General features: G+C 41.2%; 1 protein-coding gene and 1 non-coding gene across 5 annotated transcripts in view; both read right to left on the bottom strand.

Annotated features, from left to right (window-relative positions):
* The window catches only part of KAT6A (lysine acetyltransferase 6A), a 122,742-nt gene extending 111,991 nt beyond the window's left edge, over positions 1-10,751 (bottom strand). For 2 of the 4 annotated variants that reach the window (XM_031013801.3, XM_031013802.3), the window contains exons 1-2: positions 10,648-10,751; positions 7,130-8,054 (exon numbers count right to left, since the gene is read on the bottom strand). In XM_031013801.3, the coding sequence (XP_030869661.2) occupies positions 7,130-7,729 (600 nt within the window). In that variant the 5' untranslated portion in view covers positions 7,730-8,054; positions 10,648-10,751. Of the gene's footprint in view, positions 1-7,129; positions 8,055-8,326; positions 8,459-10,647 lie in introns of all 4 variants that reach the window. The other 2 variants (XM_055349207.2, XM_055349206.2) reach the window with 2 other exon arrangements.
* LOC115935708 (small nucleolar RNA SNORD112) lies at positions 2,263-2,334 on the bottom strand. Its single transcript, XR_004071326.1, has one exon. It is a non-coding gene; the product is annotated as a small nucleolar RNA SNORD112 (small nucleolar RNA).
* Positions 10,752-23,616: the final 12,865 nt, after the last annotated feature.

Below are 23,616 nucleotides of genomic sequence, written 5' to 3'. Positions count from 1 at the left end.
TAATTCCTAACCAGATTTACAATTAATCCACCTCAATGACTTGTTAGTAACAAATTTTTATTTCTAGCCCACTGCTCCTGGTACATTTGGAGTCACAAACAAACGGTATAAACAATGATGTCAGAAATGTACGACATGGGCCGGGCATGGTGGCTGACGCCTGTAATCCTAGCACTTTGGGAGGCGGAGGTGGGCGGATCACCTGAGGTCAGGAGTTCGAGAATACAACTGGCCAACATGGTGAAACCCCATTTCTATTAAAAATACAAAAATTAGGTAGGTATGGTGGCACACGCCTATAATCGCCCATTTCTATTAAAAATACAAAAATTAGGTAGGTATGGTGGCACATGCCTATAATCGCAGACAGCAGGAGGGGAGAGGCAGTAGAATTGCTTCAACCTGGAAGGTGGAGGTTGCAGTGACCTGAAACTGGGCCACCGCACTCCAGCCTAAGCAACAGAGCAAGACTCCATCTCAAAAAAAAAAAAGAAAAGAAACGCATGTCATAAAAAATGTTTAAATTATTAAATATAACAATTACTGAGATCAATCCATTTCACACTTGATAATATAATATCTACATTTTCCACGTCACTGTATCCTCAATATTTTATCTTTTGCCTTCAGAAGATTTTTTGTTTAAAAACAAAAAACAAAAAGTTTTTTCAAAGTGAACAATCATTCTGTCAAGCAGTCCACATAGCCCTGAATTTAACAGCATGGACAACTATTTATTGCCTTTTTATACAGTATCAACGCAACAGAGTATCTGAAATTGAAATTTCCAAGCTTATATTGGTTAACAATTTTCTTATAAAATACCACGATTCTAACATATAAAATGTGCAACTATTCTACTATAAAGGTCATTTCCAAATAGCTAAATCAAAACTTTATCACTCTTAACTTTCAGTAACTTAAAAACATATCCCTGGCCGGGCACGGTGGCTCACGCCTATAATCCCAGCACTCTGGGAGGCTGAGGCAGGCGGATCATGAGGTCAGGAGTTCGAGACCAGCCTGGCCAACCTGGTGAAACCCCATCTCTACTAAAAATATAAAAATTAGCCGGGCATGGTGGCATGCGCCTATAATCCCAGCTTACTCGGGAGGCTGAGGCAGGAGAATCGCTTGAACCCAGGAGGTGGAGGTTGCACCACTGCACTCCAGCCTGGGCAACAAAGCAAGACTCCATCTCTCAAAAAAAAAAAAAAAAAAAATCCCCATTTTAATCAGTATCTCTACATCGAAAATTTAAATTCTAAATTCCTGTCAAAGCTCTACTTCCTCTATAATTTAAAATATAAATTCCAATAAAACAAAATAATTTGGACTCTACTAAGAGTTGACCAAATTGAGATGTAACTTAGAGTAGAAGGCAAGAGATTTATCATTGGATCTTTCTGCTCCAGGTTACCCAGCTGGGAGTAACCTGAACAATAACATTAGTTGACAATACCTACTCTTCCCTGTCCAACTGAACGCTTTAGCAAATTATAATTCTGTTCCAAAATACTATGCCACCAAATAACAATACTTTTAATGATCTGGCTGATTACCATGAAAGAGAATATTTTTCTGGGCTAGTAATACAGAACACAAACTATATATATTCAAGTAAATTATGTCAGTGTGTAAAAATGAACTCAGAAGTTTGAAATCAAGGTGAAAATTATTCTTGAAAGGAAATTGAATCTTTCCAAGACTCACTATATAAAGATAATTTTTTAAATGGACCATCACAATCTCAAATAATTGCCTTGCCCACTAAACATATTATTATTTCTGAGTCATGATACTTAATTGTTACGAAAAAATAATAATGTAAAAATATTACAGTTCATAAACTAAAAAAGGCTTTCAAAAAATTTATTTTGTATCTCTATTCTGTCTGCTTTAATCCCCTCACAGGACCTAAATCTTAAATCCACTGTTCATGGCAGGCATTCAAATGTTTGCTAATAATGAATAACTGAAGTAAATGGAACAAATTACCTTACAGTAATATCTACATTTCAAAAAGAAATTTACAAAGAGGAAGATGCTATTTAAGCCAGTTACACACTCTTCTCCTCACCTATAATCCCATGATTCAAGGAAAACAGTATTTCTATCCCAAATTAAAGCACTCTGGTATAGCCATACAACTGATCCCTACCTTGCCTATCAGAAAATGTTAGTGACAACTGAAATGAAAATTAGTTAGCACAGAAATTATCTTTAAGAGAAAAAAATGGCATGTAGGTGAAACTTTTTTTTAATGGACCTCAGATATACAAAACTAGATTACTCCTAATCTTTGGTTCCTAACACATTCTTATCACTGGTCCAAAGTGAATTTTCAAATCTGTTCTGCAAAAAAAGAAAAATGGACACAATGAAGGCGGGGGCGGGAATTTGTCCTTTAACAATTAGGAAATGTGCTATGAAGTTAACACCAAGGACATTCACGATTCTGTACTTGAGTGCAGTGATAGCCATCATACATTACTGCTCCTAAGAGGTGGTCAGTATGGCTATTACAAAGACTCTGGAGCCAGACTGCCCAAATTCAAATCCCAGCTCTGCCACCTAATATTTGTGTGACTTCAGCAAGTTACTGAAATCTCTTTTATGCCTCAGTTTCTTCACGTGTAAAATAACAGTAGCTATTTCACTGCTGGTACTGTTATGTTATTAATAACTAACTAACCTAACAGTAGCTAGTTATGTTAGAGGATTAAATGAGTTAATATATGTACAGCATTAAAATAACGCCTGGCACATAGTAAATAAACACTTAAATAAATAAACTCACCATTAACTACCACACTCTAAAGTTAGCTCAAAAATTTCCCTTATAACATGGGTAAAAACTTTTTTTTTTTTTTTGAGATGGAGTCTTGCTCTGTTGCCCAGGCTGGAGTGCAGTGGCACAATCTCTAGGCTCGCTACAACCTCCACCTCCTGGGTTCAAGCGATTATCCTGCCTCAGCCTACCGAGTAGCTGGGATTACAGGCACCCGCCATCATGCCGGGCTGATTTTTGTATTTCTGTAGAGATGGGGTTTCACCATATTGGCCAGGCTGGTCCTGAACTCCTGACCTCAGGTGATCCGCCCCCCTCGGCATCCCAAAGTGCTGGGATTACAGGCCTGAGCCACCAGGCCTGGCCTAAAAACTTTTAATCACAGTATCCCATGGATTCTCCTCAGTACTTATCAATGTGAAAAGAACACACTAAAGTTCAAATGTCTTCACAAAAACTCCTCTTAAACGTATTCCAACACAGTTGATCTCCCAAAAGGATCAAAACCACTCAGCTGCTGAAAATCTAACATACAGTTCCTTCCAAAGGTTAATATCACAAAAAAAAAAAAAAAAAGTTAGAATTGATACCAGAAAAAGTAAAGAGGAACTTGCTCGGGTTACTCCACGCAGTCTTTGAATTTCATCTTCACCTTACAGTTGGCCAGGTCAATAGAAATACCTGCATTAGCATCCCAGAGAAGACAGAACTGTTTCTGTTCCAAGCAGAGTGCCTGGCCCACAGTAGGTGCTCAATGACTATATGCTGAACCAATTAATTCCTAAAAGTGAAACTACTCCTGACCTATACACCTTCCTTTCTCCATCACTGTCAAATAAATTCTGGATAATTCTTTTCTTTTTTTGAGAACATCTAGGTTCGTAACAGCAAACTATCAATTTTGCATAGGAAATGACTGCGTAGTTCGAAGGAGAGGAAAGAAAATAGTTAAAATACAAAAAAAGGAGCAGACATAATCTGTTCAAAGGAATAATCTCTCATCCTAGAGTTCACTGTATTACGATTTTTAATGTAAACTTTTCATATCTTTGGGGAAAGTCACACAGGAAATTCACTAGTGAAAATAAGACTCCATTTAAAAATATAGAACAGAGCTCACCAACTCTAATTGAATAGATATTACCATGAAATTAGTTTTCCAATGAGATTAGTACATATACAAGTCTACCTGAAGAAACAAACTCTATTTTCCAACATGTCTAAATTTAGTTACTTCAGTTAACAACACTATAGGCAGGGTGGCTCATGCCTGTAATGCCAGCACTTTGGGAGGCCAAGGTGGGCGGATCACCTGAGGTTGGGAGTTCGAGATGAGCCTGACCAACAGGGAGAAACCCCGTCTCTACTAAAAATACAAAATTAGCCGGGCATGGTGGTGCATGCCTGTAATCCCAGCTACATGGGAGGCTGAGGCAGAAGAATTGCTTGAACCTGGGCAGCGGAGGCTGCAGTAAGCCAAGATCGTGCCATTGCACTCCAGCCTGGGCAACAAGAGCGAAATTCCATCTCAAAAAAAAAAAACAAAAAAACACTATATATGAAAGCTATGTAAGCAAATGGGCATTTCTTTTTCATTTTTTCAATTATTAAATCACTTTTGTTTTTCTTGCTTTATTTCTCCAAAAGCAAATGTGGCCAGGTGCGGTGCATCATTCCTATAATCTCGGCACTTTGAGAGACCGAGGTGGGCAGGTCGCTTGAGGTCAGGAGTTGAGACCAGCCTAGCCAACATGGTGAAACCCTGTCTCTACTAAAAATACAAAAAAAAAAAAAAAAAAAAGTAGCCACACGTGGTGGCGCAAACCTATAATCCCAGCTACTCAGGAGGCTGAGGCAGAAGAATCGTTTGAACCCGGGAGGCGAAGGTTGCAGTGAGCTGAGATCACACCACTGCACTCCAGTCAAAGCAAAACAGCACATCTCTACTGAATTAAACTTTTCTTAACGCAAAGGTGCTATGAAATGGTCTCAACAAAGGTCCTTAGCTCAGCTGCAAAATAAGGACTTGTTGGATTAGACGGTTCTCAGGGTCCCTTCCAAAAGTAAAATCTCAGGGTTCTAGGACTTGGATTTGTCTTGCACTGTACTATATTTACTACCTTTTAAAAATATGCTCAAATGACATTTTTATATAGCTAATATTTTTTAAAATTAAAATATCTATTGATAATTCAAGCAAGTGTAATTACAATAAAAGCAAACAACAGGCCAGGCACGGTGGCTCAAGCCTATAATCCCAACACTTTGGGAGGCAGAGGCGGGTGGATCACTCGAGGTCAGGAGTTCGAGACCAGCCTGGCCAACACCCCGTCTCTACTAAAAATACAAAAATTAGCCGGGCGTGGTGGTGCATGTCTGTAATCCCAGCTACTTGGGAGGCTGAGGCAAGAGAATCGCTTGAACCTGGGAGGCGGAGGTTGCAGTGAGACTGCACCACTGCACTCCAGCCTGGGCGACAGAACGAGATTCTGTCTCAAAAATAAATAAATAAAAGCAAACAGGTGGCCTAACAGGAACTTATAACATCCAATTCACAGGTATGGCACTGAACTGATCTAACTATAAATTATTTCCTGTTTCCAGGCAGTTAACCTGTTAGATCATTTAATAATTGTAGAAATCCAATAATTGTATTTAAATTCAGCCACGTGATAAAGTTTCTACAGGTAAGAGTTCTTACAGCACTTAAATACAGAATAAAGCATTTTAATTACTTGTCTACCCTGAATTTTTAATACATACTTTTAATAAATGCTCAAATTACATAGAGCCATTTTATGAATGAGATTCTCTATCAATTCATGACTGTATGAGAATCATTTCAAGGGTAATAACAGTAAGATTATGTTTTATTTCAATGTTCACAGGGAAAATTGAACCCTGAAATAGATCTCTAAAAATTTCATCAAAGAAAAATACCGTTAATTTTCAATTGTTAAAGAAAAATCTACAGGTATTCAGTGGGCTGCTAATAATACAACAAACTGAGATCAAATCTCCAATTTTCAAAATACATTCGATGTTAACTTTACCATCTTTCCACCCTAGGAGTATCCTCCATCATCTTAAGCAAAATGAAGATCATTTTACTTATGCCTACCAAGGTGTGCAGCAACTTAAAGCATCACTGCTCTCCAAGGAACTATAATACAGAGCACCTTAAGTAAATTTACAGCTAAGATACTAGGTCAATGTAAAAAACAGGTACTAACAAAATTCTCCTAATCTCCAAATATCTATTTAAGCACCAAAATTTACTGTTTAAGAAGTCATGATTTCAACTATATACAATAACATCCTAAAACACAACAGAGTAAAGTACACATCTGGGCATCAAAACTCCCAACTCTCCAGAACTTTACCTTTCTTTTTGTTTTTAGAACAGGGTCTCAGTTGTCCAGGCTGGAGTGCAGTGGTGACAGCATAGCTCACTGGAGCCTCAGACACCTGTACTCAAGCAGTCCTCCCCGACACAGCCTCCCAAGTAACTAGGACTACAGGCGCGCCCATACCTGGCTAATTTTTCTATTTTTGGTGGACATGGGGTCTCGCTATATTGCTCAGGCTGGGCTCAAACTCCTAGGCTCAAGACATCCTCCTGTCCCAGCCTCCCAAAGCGCTGGGATTACAGGCATGAACTACTCCAGACCCTCCAGAACTTTTCTAGTTTAGGATACTGTATTCCTGTCCCATGCAACTACAGCTGTCATAAATAGCATTTAGGACTTCATCATATGCAAAGCCATAATACATGATAGAAAGCTGTAATACAAACAGCAGAAACAAGAATTGCTAAGTTTGCTTAGTTGCGCCTATGGGTCATGAGAATCTGTCTCATTTCTGTCTAACGAGTAATCTACAACAAAATGGAAAACAGAAAAATGTTCTCAGAGTCATCTGCTTGTTTCAAATTCAAGTCTCCATGATTTGGCTGCTCATCAACTTCTAGTAGTAAGATGTTCTAAGAACCTTTAGTTAAAAGTTTTAAAGTCTCACGCTGGAGTACTCCTCAAGCAAAATAACAAAAAAAAATTTAAAAAACAGTTTTAAACTCATATGTCACTTTTTCATTGTAATGTAAGTAAGTTCTTTTAGTCAGATTAACATTCTACATTTTTAATCTTAGGCTTCAAATATTTCAAAGTACCAGAACAAATCTATGAAGTTCTCATAGCTACAACTCACCAATAAAAAACCAGAGGTGATCACTCCACAAAAGCCCCAAACAAAAAACTTGAATATAACTTCCCAGAAATGTGAATTTGTAGCATCCCATATCATCAGCTCTATAAACCCCGAAGCATATGCCATTCTTACCTTATCCTTTTCATGTGGAAGAAGGGACACTGGAGGTAAACAGGAAAGAGACTCACAACTCTCTTTCCCATCCACGTTGGTTGCTTTAGTGTTGAGCCGATAAAGAGGTCCATCTTTAAGGAGTCTGCCGTGGCCAATGGCACGTTTGATAGCCAATCGTAACTGCTGGTGAAAACCAGAGGCAGCACTGCCTCCGAATAATGCAGACACATCCTTCTGACCTTTCAAAAAACGTTCAATGCTTTTCAAAGTTGAGCCACCAGACTCTGCCAAGCCCTCAACTGCCCGCTTTATCAGTTTATTCCAATCCACATTTTGTTTATTATCCAATTTTCCATGGTTCCGAGGCTTAGGAAGTGCTATTCGCCCAGGATTATCAGGATCTTTATAGGAATTGAGTCCTTTATTTGAGACTTTTAAAATTGTTCCATCTTTAACACTCAACTCCAATTGTTCTAAAACAGTTTTACGATCCAAGCCATGGGATGAAGACACAGCATTGCATATCCTTTCTTCTGAAGGACGCTGTTTCTGCTTTTTCACTTTTTTGATGGCCTCCAAAATCCACTCAGTATAAAGCGGGTTTGCGAGTTTTACCATGGTGAAGGATTCTGTATATCCATAGAGTCGTTATCCCTTATCCTGATGCTGAGTAAGTTTTACACCATGGAAAACAAGATTCTCGGAGGCTGGGAACCAGTTAACCATAGCATACAAGTTTTCTGGCCTAAGTCCTTCCTCCTTTCACAAAACAGAATGCCACCCCAATTGTACTATAGAAACCAAAACAACCTGTTGTTTGAAATGTCTTCCAACTTCCCAATGAATTTCTCAATAGCACCACACATGGGTCTCGTCATAAAGTTGTAAGAACTCAAGAATATTTCATTCCCGGCTTCAGAGCAGAAAAATGTGCATCTTATGCCTGAAAAGCAATGAAAATAAGGTCAGTTTTCTACCAAGACCTATTTCGAATAAAAATAAGCATCCTCATCATAAAGCAATCAAACAGCAAGTCTTTACTAGGCACCCTTAAGAATTTCCAAACTTATCTATTAATATTCCAAAACAATCATGTATGTAAACCATTGGGATAAAAAAGAAAAAAAAAGAAAAGAAAAAAAAAAGATGAGTAATTAGGATACAATGAGGAAACACGATGAGATGTTCTAAGAATGACCTTAAGCTACCACTAACCAGAGTGGGTGATGGCTATTCTGTACTCTGCAATCTCTGCTCACCAGTCTAGGAATTTCAACTCTTCCTTGACATCTTTCCCCAAGAAACTAGTCAGCACTTCAACAAGTATCTGGATTAGTAGAAAGAATCCTGCAATGAAAGTAAGAGTGAATCTTTCATCTTTCAAAATTCTAGACATTCAGAGTAGACAAAAACAGTCAATAAGGCAGAAAACGACTGAGAAAATTTTAGTTCTTTCTTACATGAAAAGAATGAATACAATATGCACACCCAGTTTATAATTTAAGTGCAGCATTACCTTAATCTCTCCTAATGGAAACAAAAATACTATTGAAAATAGCCTAGTATAAAAGTGCTTACTGAATTTAACAATAATGCACTTTCATTCAAATTTTAAGAATTACATGCTGATAGCTTCTCCTAACCCAAACTAAGATGTTTCTATCCATATGCTGAAGAGAGTCACAACTGTCAAACTGCGTGTAAGTAATTCAGACAGGAAAACTAGAAATGAGGAAGGCCCAGAATCACTGGGGTCAACGCACAAACTACATATCAAACGTACGGTACAGAAAACGAAATACACTGGCTACTTGTAGGACTAAAGAGAAGCCCAAATAATAAAGATATAAATTCAAGATTGCTGTCCTGAAACGAACATTAATAAAACATAAACAGAAATGTACTGTCTCTCTGAATCAAAGTCAGTATCCCTACAAAAGAATCTGGTAGATGCAATTTTGTTTAATCACTAAAATACTGAATTCTGAATCTAACTCTTTTGCCTCCAAAAATAAGTTTAACTGAAGTGTTTTTTAGAACTTCTGCTCTCATTCTGGAGATCATTTGCATTACAATATAAACAATGCTAGACAAATGGCTCCCACAGCAACTATTCTTGGTAGTGACGTTAAAATCAAACGGAAAACTAATACACACTAGGAAAGAGATATTACTATTAACTCTGATAGGAAAGAAAAGAGTGAAGCAAACATTCAAACCTGAGCCAAGATTTGTTTTTAAATCAGCTGCCTAAAAAGAAGCCCCCTGGGAGAGTCATGCTTCAATTTGGTGACGGTCTCAAGAGAATAGAAATCAGAGTATTATTACTCCAAGTAACCTCATTATACAGATATTAAGTCTAAACTAAATGAGAAGCTACATCCTGAGTTTAACAACCTGGGAACGAACGTCCAAATTGACTAAGCTTCGCAGGTAAAAGAATGAGTGACAGTCACTCATTGTCTTTCCAGTCGGGATTGTCATCAGTCTCCAGGTCTTCGGAAAGTCAAGCGCCTGCAGCCTCGGATCTTAACTCCCGGAAAGCACACCAGCGGCTAGAGCGAGCGCAACTCGCTTCCGACAGTCCTTCCCGTCCCCATTCCCCACCCCTAAACACGTCTTCGCGCTCTCTTTTCAAAGAGCGAGAAACTTTAAAAACTTGGATCTGCACAGCCCGGCAGCTCGCCGACGGGGCGCTGCACCGTTTCCACGCGATGGAAACAGACCCCGAGCACAAGTTAACAATGAAATCACGTGAAGGAGTTCAGAGCGGTGCATAGCCCCGGCCCAGCTCCGCACCCTAAGCTCTGGGGGCCGGCTCGAGGGCGGCGCGGGTTGCTGGGAGCCTGACAGTCGCGCACCGGGCCAAGCCGCGAGGTTGACAGGCGCCCGGCCTCCCCTCGGCGGCTGGGCTGACAGCCCGGCAGACACAACACCACACGTGCTGCGCCTCGCACCACAACACCCGCCTGCCTGTCAGCCCCGCTCGCCGCCCCAGCCCGGCTCGGATCCCCGCGCCCCCGGCCGGAGCCAAAGCCGGAGCCGGAACCCGAGCCCGAGCCCGAGCCCGAGCGCCCGCGAGCGCGGGGAGAAGCGGCCCGGTCCGGCACAGCCGGCACGCGCGCGGCGGGCGGGTGGGCGCGCCCCGAGGGAGAGCGGGCTCGCCGGCTCCGCCAGCCCGAGGCTCCGCGGCCTGGGCCGCTCGCCGCCCGCCCACCCGCCGGCTCCCCCAGGGCGGGCCCGGCCGGCGGGGTCGGGGGCGCAGGGACCGCGAGCGCGGGGCCGGGCGGCGGCGCGCGGGCCGCGGGCCGGGGCAGCCGGGCGCCGAGCAAGCGAGCGAGCGAGCGGGCGGGCGCGAGGGGGCGGCCACGGCGCCCCAGCCCGAGGCCTGGCGCAGAGCAGCGGGAGGCGGCGCAGGCCGCGGCGGGGCCTGCAGCGGCCCGCCGACCCCGCGAGGCAGCGGAGTGGGCCCTGGAGCGGCTCGGCCTCGGGCTGGGCGGCCGGGGGCGGCCGGGAACGGCCCCTCGGCTACTTACCGGGAGGAAGGACAGCCGAGATCCCGGGGCCCCGGACCGGACCGCGGAGATGCCCCAAACTGACACGGCCGCCATCTTGGAGACAGTGAGCTCCAGCCGGGGGGAGGGGAGGCAAGGCGGCGGAACAGCCGCGGGGGGAGGGGAGCGTCGCGAGGGAACGGCGGCCTGGGGGAGGGAGCTGGAAGAGCCTGGGCGGGCGGCGAGGGGAGGCGGAGGCCCAGCAGCGCGGGTGGGGGGCGGCCGAGAGCGGGAAGAGCTGGGCCGAGAGCCGGGAAAGGCCGGAGGGCGGGGCGGGGCAGCAGGGAAGAGCCGGCCGGCGGGGTCACGTGGGGCCGGTACAAAAGGCCAAAGCCAGGGGAGGAGGAGGACTTGGTGGGGCTGGAGGCTGGTGAGCGGGGGTCCTTTCTCTCCCTTCTCACGCGTTTAAGTCAGACGGCGACCCGGGGGAGGAGGAGCTGGTGCACCCCATGCCACCGCTGGGGAAACTGAGGGCAGGCGTCTGGGTGGGGTGGCTTCAGTGTGGCACGGAAATCCGGCAGCCACGCAGGATGGGAACTCTCGGCGGCGTCTGTTTACAGTTAGTGAGCCCTCCCTCCCCACTCATTTGCCTGCACAGCGACTTTCCGGAGCCCGAGGGCGGGGCCTGGGGGGCGGAGAGGAGGCGGCTTCCCGTCCTCACCCCTGGCTGCTCGCCTCAGCCCCCGACGGCTCTCCTGTGTCGGTGGGAAGAGTTGGGGAGAGGGTGGAACCAGAAGCACCCGTCTTAAGCCCTTTCAGCAGTGACTTCATTTCTTCCCTCCCCCAGCAGCTGAGAGGGTTCTTGGACCTCACTAGAGCCATTTTATGGGAGACTCCACAGACCTGGGTCGTGTGACTTGGACAAGGTCACACAGCTAGTGTGTGGCGCGCACCTGAGCCTGGGACTGAGATTTGTCTTATTCCAAAGCCGGTCTTCCCTTCTTGCCCTGTGCGGAACTCTTGTCCATACTTAGGGCGGAACCGCGAGCAGGCGGTTCTTCATGGCCTGCCTGTCCACTACTGGCTGTATGGATGTTTCTTTGTCTTGCCTTTCATCTAGTTTAAACTCTTTGATGCAGAGACTGAGTCATACTTTTTTTTTTTTTTTGAGACAGTGTCGCTCTGTTGCCCAGGCTGGAGTGCAGTGGTGCGATCTTGGCTCACTGCAACCTCCGTCTCCTGGGTTCAAGCGATTCTCCTGCCTCATCCTCCTGAGTAGCTGGGACTGCAGGCGCCCGCCACCACGCCTGGCTTATTTTTGTATTTTTAGTAGAGACGGGGTGTCACTATGTTGGCCAGGCCGCTGGTCTCGAACTCCTGACTTCAAGTGATCTGCCCTCCTCGGCCTCCCAAAGTGCTGGAATTACAGGCCTGAGACACTGCACCTGGCCAAGTCATGCATTTTCTTTTTTTTCTGCATTCACTAGAAAGACAGTAGACATGAAAAAGACACTGTTTAATCGTTGACATGGACGTGTATCCTGCTGCCTGACCTTTATCTGCCCTGTCCCCAACCCCGTACGACACACCCCGCCTAGACTGTCGCCCGCAATACCTCATTTTATCTCAGCTTTAGCTTTTAAGGGCCTCCCTCTCACCCACTGCCTTAACTTCCATGCTGACTTCCTTTTCTGAACTTCTGTAGTAGTATCATTTGCTCTAGTCATTTTGCACTTACATGTGATATATATATATATTCCGAATACATTCACTGGTAAATGCTCTCCTATAATGACTCTGCATCTCCAGCACCTAGAATAATGTACAAGTACTGTAGTAGGCGGTTTAAAATAAAAAAATGTTGCTCGTGAATGAACAATTTTTTAAGCCGTTAAGAAAGCCGTTTGTGGCGGGGTGCTGCTGTAGCCCAGCTACTCGGGAGGCCTGCTTGAGCCTGGGAGTTCCAGGCTGCAGTGAACTATGATCGCCACTACACTCCAGCCTGAGAGACACACCAAGAGGGAACCCAAACTTTTCTATCTATCCCGTCTCCACTCTAATCCATAGCCCTACCTTCCATACGGTAGACTCTGGACCATTCAGTAAGAATAACGTAACTTTTCAGATCATGGTCCAGCCTAATCAATATCCTGACACTGACAGAAACAGAAGTGTAATGTAGTGAGGTTGACTGAGTTGCTGTTCATCACCTACTTCCAAGCCCCATCTCCAAAGCAGTAGAGAAATTTGGAATACATGATAATCCAATAGAAAGGATCTCTTTCATCCTAGATGAATCAGATAGACACATTCTCAGGTAAAATGGTCCCTGTTTGTAATGAAATCACCTCCAGGAAAAAAAATATATATATATATATATTTTTTTTTCTTTTAGTAGAATAGGCAGATTTTTATTTCCCAAAGAGGGCAGATAAAGTCATATTAATACAAAGACAATGAGTCCTTCATGTGAGACTAGAGTGTGTGGCCTTCAGAAGAAAAATAATACAGAGATAAGTTGTGTTTACTTTTGGATAATTTGGAAGAAAACTAGCCACAGCCATCCTGTGAAAAGACCAAACTGGGGATTAAACAGTAGCAAGAATTTAAAACAATTTGTAACAACAAAGCACAGTTGAGCTTTTCACACAGCTTCCATAAAGAGTCTCTGCTTTACATTTGCATAACTAAATGGCACATTCAGGAGGTCTTCTCAAAATAAAAATCTTGCAACAAAGACAGATTAAAGTCCTCATCATTTGCAAGTTAAAAAGCAATCTGCACTCTGAAAGGATAGTTTTTCTTAGCTCAAACTTTACTCACGATTCAGCCCTGTGGAGCTGGCAACTAAAGGTTATTTCCCCCTTGCATATTTTGCTCTGGGAATCCCTGCCTTTTCACTTGTACTTGGTACTTGTGTCTTATACAGAGTCCATGCCAGCCTGAAATTGGAAGTTTGCTCTGTCCTGGTTTCAACAGGAAACATTTTTAGTCCATTTACATTTAATATAATTACTGGTATATGCGGATGTATGCCTACCATCTTACCATTTATTTTGGATCACCTATTTCACATTCCTTGTTCTCTGCTTTTTGCCTTCTTTTGGATTAATTAAAATATTTTAACCATATCATTAACCCCCTCTATTAATTTTTAAATTATACATTACTAGTTTTAGAGATTACAACATTGCTTTTTGACTTATGATCTTATACAAAATAATTACTTTTACCACTTCCCCGGGAATGCTGACATTAAAATACTGTATCTCCACCTACCCATCTCCCTTTTGTGTTTATTGTCGTCATGGATTTTAATTGTGTGTGTATTTTAAGCCACATAAGAATTTATACTTATTGTTCTGTACAATAAGTACTCATTTAGATTAACCTCCATATTTATCCTTATATTGCTCTTCATTCCAATATGCATTTCTGTGCTTCTGTCTGAAGGTTTTCCTTCTATTTGAATAATTCCCCTGTTTTACAGCAGGTCTGCTAATGACAAGTTCTCTCCAAGGTTGTTTGAGTTTTTGCTTTTTGTTTTTTGTGGGGTTTTATTGCCTAAAACTTTGCATTATCCTTCATATTTTTGCTGGGTATAGCATTCTGATTTGGCAAGTTTTTTTTGTTTTTTTGTTTTTTTTTTCCCAGCACTTTGAAGATGTTCTTCCATTGTCTTCTGGTTTCTATCACTCCGTTTTATTCCTTTGAAAGTAATGTCTTTTTTCCTTTGACTCCTTTTAGGATTTTTTCTTGTCTTTGGTTGTCAACAGCTTTACTATGATGTGTGTAGATGTGGTTTTCTTTGTATTTATCCTACTTGGGTTCATGAGTGCAATGGGTGTATGCGGAGTCCCTTGCATTTGTGGGTTTATATCTTTTAGGAAATTCTTGATCACTGTCTCTTCTCTCTCCTTTCCTTTTAGGGTTTAAATTATACATATGTCAGAATTTTTCATTGTTTACCATCTGTATTTCCTATCATCTTTTTTCCCCCATTTTTTTCTCTATGCATGAGTCGGTATATTTTCTATTTAATTGTGTACTTTTAAACCCATTTGTGAATTCTTTATTTTGTTTATTATATTTTTAAGTTCTAGAATTTTCATACGATTCTTAAAATCAAATTCATTTGGAGAAATTATTTATTTATATATGTATTTTCTCTGCTGTTGCCTCTATTTTCTTGAACATATCAATCCTAGATTTTTTTTTAACCCTAGATATTTTAAAGCTCTTTCCAATCATTACAATAGCTGAATCTTCTGTGGATCTATTTCTATTGTATATTCTTTCCATTGGTTTCGGTCATTTTTTTTCGTGGCTCTTAGCTTGCCTGAGAATTTTTAATAGGATGTCACACTTTCAAGTATGAAAAGTTGCAGAGGCTCTGGATAGTATTATCATCATCCAGAGAAGGATTCCTACTGTCCTTTGCAAAGCATTTAGAGTGAGAGCTAACCACCTTAATCAACCAGAGACTGAGTTAACTTGGGGTTGGGTTTTGGCAAGATTTAATTCACCTCTTTTTTGCTGCTGCTCCAGTAGCATAAGCCTCCAGGGGTTCCAACTGAGAGTCGTGTGTGTTCCCTGGGACCCTTCATCCCAGTGGATACTGAACTCTAATTCTTGTTTCTGCAGAACCATGAGACGGTCACAATCTCTTCACTCTGCTTTTCAGAGGCTTTCTGCTAAGCTTCTTAACCTTCTGTCTCATGCATCTTCAGAATTTGGGAAATGACTTGAGGGAGACTGACAGTATTGGGCTCAATTATTTACCCCTCCCTTCTCACTGGGAATCTGGCCCCTCTTGTTCTTAAGTTTGTCTCTCCAACCCTGCTGAACTGACAGAATCATCCCTGGTGGTGTCTTTGCCTGTTAGGGCCTCTTTCTATACTCAGAACCAAAACTCAGACTCTGGCCTTATGCCCAGAATTTCCCCAAGGAATGAAGGTACTGCTGAATGTCAGCTCACCTCTATGTATAGTTTCCCCTTCTCTGAGATTGTGTCCTCATAAGTTCTGGTTGCCTCAGCAGCCTTCAAACAGATGTTTTATGTTTTAGCTGGCTCTCCTAATTGTTTTCAGCTGGATTATTGGTTGGCTATAAGTACCCCCAGCGTACTCAGAACCAGGAAATGTTTCTCATATGAAATGATCTTGCCTTCCCCCTCAGTAAAAAAAAAAATTGTCTGAACAAGGCTCTGCTTGAGGTATCAAGATATAGTTTACAACACTCTCTGTGTATCAGAATCATCTCAGTACTTTTTAATAAGGAAAAGAGTCCAGAATTCCACACCGGACCTACTAGATCCGAATTTCTGAGAGATTAATTTGGCTCTGTATTTTAAAATGCTTTCCAGGTATGAACATTTGCTCTGACAACAATCGAGTCATGGGGACTGGATTTATCCTTCCCTCTTAAACATCTGGAAAAAAAATAATAATGGTTTTCTGACAAAATATATGAAACAATGGTTTTTAGACATTGGACAATAGACAGTGTAGGACAGTGATTACTAAGGTAAGAGAAGTAAACAAGTTGAGCCATCTAATTGCCCCAGCCTACTGCCTTGCAACAGTTTCCAGACCATGGGACACGCAGTGGCAGAGCCCAAAGCCCAGCAATACTGCTGACTTGAGGAGACAAATATCAGGCTTCAGGGAGGCCAACGTAGCTAAAGTTTGGAGGACAGAGAACCAGAAAGGGGAAAGCTACATGTGTATATACAACTCCAAATATCTACAGAGGGGTCCTTTTGCTTCTTTGGATGAGCATTGATTTGCACATATTTAAGAAGAGACTAATTGGAAACTAATTGGGAAAACAAACCACCAAAAAAGGGCAGGAAAAACAATTCCAAGAGCTCCCGTATGAATGGAAATTGTGCCTGTTTTCACCAGCCAAATGGAAAGACCTATCTGTACATTTTGTCCTTAGTCCTCAGGAGGGTGTCATCTTGGTACTGAAAATGAATTTGCCTGTATTAAAAGGAGCGTGGGAGATCTGAAGAAATAATGGCTGAAATAGTCCCAAATTTAATAAAAACTATAAACCCACAAATTCAAGGCATTCAGAGAACACCAAGCAGAATAAAAAATTGTAACCACAACAAGGCACATTATAGTAAAATTGCTGAAACCAGGCGAAAGTCTTAATATCACCCAGAAAAAAAAGATAATACACAGGAAAGAACAAAGATAGGAATTACATTAGACTTGTTATTAGAAACTATTCAACCAAGAAAAAAAAGTCTTCAGATTGCTGAAAGATTTTTAAAAATCAACCTAGAGTTCTTTACTCAGCAAAAATGTCTTTCAGAAATGGAAGAGAAAAATGTTTCAGACAAAAAAAAAAAGCGGCTGGGCGCAGTGGCTCACACCTGTAATCCCAACACTTTGGGAGGCTGAGGCAGGTGGATCGCCTGAAGTCAGGGGTTCAAGACCAGCCTCTCCAACATGGTGAAACCCTGTTTCTACTAAAAATAGAAAACATTAGCCAAGCAGGATGGCGCACACCTGTAGTCCTAGCTACTTGGGAGGCTGAGGCAAGAGAACCGCTTGAACCTGGGAGGCAGAGGTTGTAGTGAGCCAAGATCACCCCGTCGCATTCCAGCCTGGGTAACAGTGTGAGATTCTGTCTCAAAAAAAAAAGAAAGAAAAAAAAAAAGAAAAAAGCAACTGGGTGCAGTGGCTCACACCTGTAATCCCAGCACGATAAGAGCCCAAGGGAGGAGGATCGCTTGACACCAGGAGTTCAAGACCAGCCTAGGCAACGTAGTGAGACCCCCATCTCTATCAAAAAAAAAAAAAAATTGAAAAATAGCTGGGTGTGTGGTGGCGCATGCCTGTAATTCCAGCTACTTGAGAGGCTGAGGTGGGAGGATTGCTTGAGCCTAGGTCAAGGCTTCAGTGAGCCATGATTGTGCCACTGCACTCCAGCCTGAGTGACAGAGCAAGAACTTGTCTCAAAAAAAAAAAAAAAGGAAAAAAGAAAGGAAGGGAGGGAGGGAGAGAGGGGAGAGCAGGAAAGAATAAAGCTAAGATAGTTTATCACGAGAAAACATGAACTTCCAGAGCAAGACCTTGTCAGAAAGAAAGAGAAGAGAGAGAAAGAAAGAAAGAAAAGAAAGAAAGAGCTAAGATAGTTTATCACTAGCAAACATGAACTTCCAGAAATATTGAAGATACTTCTTCAAAAATAATGGGAAAGGATACTAGACTGAAATTTTGATTTGTAGATAAATGTTAAGAACTCTGTAATTGTGAAATGTGTGGATAAGTACAATTTTTTAATTTATAAGATGATTGTGTAAGGCAAATTAATAACAATGTATTATGGGGTTTAAAACTTATGTAATAATAAAATGGATAATAGGGAGAATATGGAGAAATGGGAATAGTGGTTACAAAGTTTTACACTGTACGTATAGTGGCAAATTATCATTTGAAGGTAGACTGTAGTAAGCTAAAGATGCATATTGTAAACCTTACAACAACCACTAAAAGTAATAATAAAACTAAAGTAGAGCTACTAGGCCAATCGTGGAAATAAAAGAGTCACAAAAATACTCAATTTAGAAGAAAACAGGAAAAGAAGAAAAAAAGGAGTAAAAACCAGATTAGACAAATAGAAAACTATAGCAAGATGATACACTTAAACTCAACTATACTGATAATTGTATTAAATATAAGTGGTCTAAACATCAAACTAAGAGGCAGAGATTATCAGATTGTATATAAAAGCAAGAGCAAAATATGTGCTGTTTGTAGGAACACATTTTAGATAAAAAAACACAAATATGTTAAATGCAAAAGAATGAAAAATACATGCCAGGCAAACACGAACCAAAAGAATGATGGAGTGACAGTATTACTATCAGACAGATTTCAGAACAGGGAATATTACCAGGAATAAAGATTAATATTTCAGAATGATAAGAGAGTCAATTTATCAAATAGACACAATAATCCAAAATGCTTATGGAACAAATAACAGGCCTACAAAATGCTGAATCAAAAACTGAGAGCCACCAGGGCGCGGTAGCTCACGCCTGTAATCCCAGCACTTTGGGAGGCCAAGGTGGGCTGATCACGAGGTCAGGTGTTTGAGACCAACCTGACCAACATGGTGAAACCCCATCTCTACTAAAAATACAAAAATTAGCCAGGCGTGGTGGTGCATGCCTATAATCCCAGCTACTCAGGAGGCTGAGGCAGGAGAATCGCTTGAACCCAGGAGGCAGAGGTTGCAGTAAGCCGAGATTGCACTACCGCACTCAAGCCGGGGTGACAGAGGGAGACTCTGTCTCAATAAATAAATAAATAAATAAATAATAAAAATACTGAGAGCCTAAAGGAAAAATAGAGAAATCCACAATTAAAGTTTAAGATTTCAACACTATGTTAATAATTGATGTTTTTAAGTAGAAAGAAAAGGAGTAATGATATAGAATACTTGAACAATATTGTCGATTAACTTGAGCTACTTGTTTATAGGACATTGTACCCAACAACAAAAGAATCCATGTACTCTGCCAGTGTGCAGAAAATATTCACCAAGATAGACTATGTTCTGTGTTGTAAAATAAATTTTGACAAATTTAAGAGATTAGAATTATATTAAGTGTGATCGCTGATCAAAATGAAATTAGTCTGGAAAACCAAATATTTGCAAATCAAACAACATGAGTCAAACAGAAAATGACAAGAGAAGTTAGAAAACTTCTAAAACAGATGTTCAAGAAATTTGAACAGATGTTTCATTGAATGCACATAAAAAGAAACATATCAAAATTTATGGAATACAGCTAAATCTATACCTAGAGATAAATTTAAATGGTCATATTAGAAGAGATGTCTCAAATCCATTAACTAAGCATCTACTCAAAAAAATTGGAGAAAAAAAGAACAAGCCACATAATAAGTAGAAAGGAGGAAATAATGAAGAGCACCAATCAATGAAATGGAAAGCAGAAAAGCAATAGAGAAAATCAATGAAACCAAAAGACTTCTTTGAAAAGCTTCATAAAATTGATAAAGTTCTAAGAAGATTGACTAGGAAAACAGAAAATATAAATTAACAATATGAGGAATGAAAAAACATAACTATAGACTCTAAGTGCATTAAAAAAACAAGGAATATTGTGAACAACTTTATGGCAATATGTTTAAGAACTTAGATTGAATGAAAAAAATTCCTTGGAAGACAATGTACTAAAAGTCACATAAGAATAAGTAGACAATTTGAATAATCCTGTATCTATAAGAATGACAAAATTTATAGTTAAAAGTCAGGCACAGATTATTTCACTGACAAATTCTACCAAACAGTAAATAAATAAAATGAATTTTACACAAATTCTTCTAGAAATTTGAAGAGAAGGGAATATTCCCCAATTCACTTTATGAAGTTAGCATTACTCTCATTCCAAAACCAGACAAAGGCATTCCAAGAAAAGGGATGTCCTTCATGAACATGACCAGCTGGCTTTGTCCTAGGAATGCAAGGCTGCTTTAACATTTGAAAATCAATCAATGTAATTCATCACATTGACAAACTAAAAAGGGAAACTCATATGATTATCTCGATGAAGAGAGAAGCATTTGACAAAATCCATCTATTCCTGATAAAAATATGAGCAAATTAGAAATAGGGAGGAACTTCCTCAAAATGATAAAAGAAATCTCGAAAAACCTGCAATTAACATGGTACTTAATAATGAAAGACAAATACTTTCCCTCTAAGACATGATCATAGCAAAGATATCTGTTGTCACCACTTCTCTAGTCAACATGGTACTATAGTTTCTAGGCAGAACAGTAAGGAAAGAAAATAAAAAGGCATCCAAATTGGAAAGAAAGAAAGCTATCTTTGTTCACAGATGACATGATCGAATATCTAAAATATCCTACAAACAACTGCTAGAATTAATAGGTTTATCAAGGTTGCAGGATATAAGATCAATATACAGCCAGGCATCGTGGCTCACGCCTGTAATCCCAGTACTTTGGGAGCCGGAGGCGGGCGGATCACGAGGTCAGGAGATCGAGACCATCCTGGCCAACATGATGAAACCCCTCTTTTTTCTCTTTTAGTCTCTACTAAAAGAGAAAAAACTAGTTGGGCGTGGTGGTGCACACCTGTAGTCCCAGCTACTTGGGAGTCTGAGGCTGGGGAATTGCTTGAACCCAGGAGGTGGAGATTGCAGTGTGCCGAGGTCACACCACTGCACTCCAGCCTCCAGCCTGGCAACAGAGCGAGACTCCGTCTCAAGACAAACAAACAAACAAACAAACAAAAAACAAGAAGTGGGCTGGACGTGGTGGCTCACGCCTGTAATCCCAGCACTTTGGGAGGCCAAGGCGGGTGGATCACGAGGTCAGGAGACCATCCTGGCTAACACGGTGAAACCCCATCTCTACTAAAGATACAAAAAAATTAGCCGGGAGTGGTGGTGGGCGCGTGTGGTCCCAGCTGCTCGGGAGGCTGAGGCAGGAGAATGGCATGAACCCGGGAAGCGGAGCTTGTAGTGAGCCGAGATCGTGCCACTGCACTCCAGCTTGGGTGACAGAGCAAGACTCTGTCTCAAAAAAAAAAAAAAAAACAAGAAGTGTTGGTAAGCATGTGGAAAAATTGGAGTCCTTGTGTAGTGTTGTTAAGAATATAAAATGGTGCAGCCACTGTGGAAAACAGTATAAAGCTTCCTCAAAAGTGAAAAATAGAATTACCATAAGATCTAGCAATCTCACTTCTGGATATATATCTAAAAGAATTGAAAACAGGCCAGGCGAGGTGGCTGACACCTATAATCCCAGACTTTGGGAGGCCAAAGTGGGCGGATCACTTGAGGTCAGGAGTTGGAGACCAGCCTGGCCAACATGGCGAAACCCCGTCTCTACTAAAAATGCAAAAATTAGCTGGGCGTGGTGGTGCAAGCCTGTAATGCCAGCTACTTGGGAGCCTGAGGCAGGAGAATTTCTTGAACCCGGGGGGCAGAGGTTACAGTGAGCCGAGATTGCACCACTGCACTCCAGCCTGGGCGACAAAGAGTGAGACTCCGTCTCAAAAAAAAAAAATTGAAAACAGAATCTTGAAGAGATGTTTGTATACCCATGTTCAGAGTAGCAGTATTCACAGTAGCCAAGAAGTGGCAGCAACTCAAATGTTCATCAACAGATGAATGGATAAACAAAATGTGGTATATACATACAGTGGAATATTACTGGGCCTTAAAAAGGGAAGGAAATTCTGACATACGCTACAACATTGATGAAACTTGAGGACATTGTGTCAAGTGAAATAGGCCAGTCACAAAAATATAAATATTGTATGATTTCCCTTACATAAAGTAGTCAAATTTACAGGAACGGAAAGTTGTATAGTAGTTGCCAGGTCCTGGAGGAAAAGAAAAATGAGGAGTTATTATTGAATAGGTACAGATATTTGGTTTTACAAGATGAAAAGAGTTCTGGAGATGAATAGTGGTGATGGTTGTACAATATCAATGTATTTTTAACACCCATCAAGTGAACACCTAGAAATTGTTAAGATGGTAAATTTTATGTTTTGTGTATTTTACCAGAATTTTTTTTAAAAAATAAAGTATATTTCTGTATACTAACAAACAATTGGCGATTAAAAAAAAACTAGCTTTTTACAGTTGCTTAAAAATATGAAAGCTTTGGGGATAAATCTGACAAAATAAGTGCGAGATCTGTTCATTGAATGCTGCAAAATATTGCCAAGAGCTAAGAACTAAGAAAATGGGGCCGGGAGCAGTGGCTCACGCCTGTAATCCCAGCACTTTGGGAGGCCGAGTGGGGTGGATCACCTGAGGTCAGGAGTTCAACCAGCATAGTGAAACCCTGTCTCTACTAAAAATACAAAAAAAAAAAAATTAGCTGGACCTGGTGGCGGGCACCTGTAATCCCAGCTACTCGGGAGGCTGAGGCAGGAGAATCACTTGAACCTGGGAGGCAGAGGTTGCAGTGAGCAGAGATCACCCCACTGCACTCCAGCTTGGGCAGCAAAAGCAAAACTTTGTCTCAAAAAAAAAAAAGAACTAAGAAAATGGAAAGATACACCTTGTTTTGTGGTTGGAAACCTCAATGGTGTTAAGATATCAATTATTCCCAAATTGAGCTATGGATTCAATGCAATTGTAATCATAATCCCAGCAGGCTTTGTCTATAGAAACTGACAAGCAGGCCGGGCGTTGTGGCTCACGCCTGTAATCCCAGCACTTTGGGAGACCAAGGCAGGCAGAATACCTGCAGTCAGGAGTTCGAGATCAGCCTGGCCAACATGGTGAAACCTTGTCTCTACTAAAAATACAAAAGTTAGCCGGGTGTGGTGGTGCACGCCTGTTATCCCAGCTACTGGGGAGGCTGAGGCAGGAGAATCGCCTGAACCCAGAAGGCAGATGTTGCAGTGAACTGAGATCATGCCACTGTACTCCAGCCTGGGTGACAAGAGTGAAACTCCATCTCAAAAAAAAAAAAAAAAAAGGAAAAGAAACTGACAAGCAAATTCTAAAGTCTTATGAAATACAAAGTACAGGATTGTCATAAACTTTGAAAAAGGACAAAGTTTGCTGGATTTATGCTACATGATTTTAAGGATTCTTATGTTTTCTCATGCAAGGTTTATTAGTGAATAGCACTAATACCTACCATACTATGACATAGGATTGTTGTGAGAATTTTTAAAGTTACTACATATAGTTGTGGCACTAAACCAATCTAAGTTATATAGAGACCACAATGTAAGTGTTAACTCTTATTAGAGTTGTTATTATTTGTAGTATTTTAATTTGCATTTCCTTGATTACTAGTGAGATTGACCTTTGTTTATTGGCCATGTGAGTTCTCTTTTCTGGGAAGCTCTTCTTCAAGTCTTTTGTCTATTTTTCTATTGGATTGCTTATATTTTTCATAGTTCTTCATATATTCAAGGTACTGATACATGTCAGTTCATGTATGTTGCATATTATGTCCCCTAGTTTTA

The sequence above is a fragment of the Gorilla gorilla genome, chromosome 7 (genome assembly GCF_029281585.2).
Source record: "Gorilla gorilla gorilla isolate KB3781 chromosome 7, NHGRI_mGorGor1-v2.1_pri, whole genome shotgun sequence".
In the NCBI taxonomy this organism is placed as follows: domain Eukaryota; kingdom Metazoa; phylum Chordata; class Mammalia; order Primates; family Hominidae; genus Gorilla; species Gorilla gorilla.
This window is presented reverse-complemented; position numbering and strand designations above follow the sequence as displayed.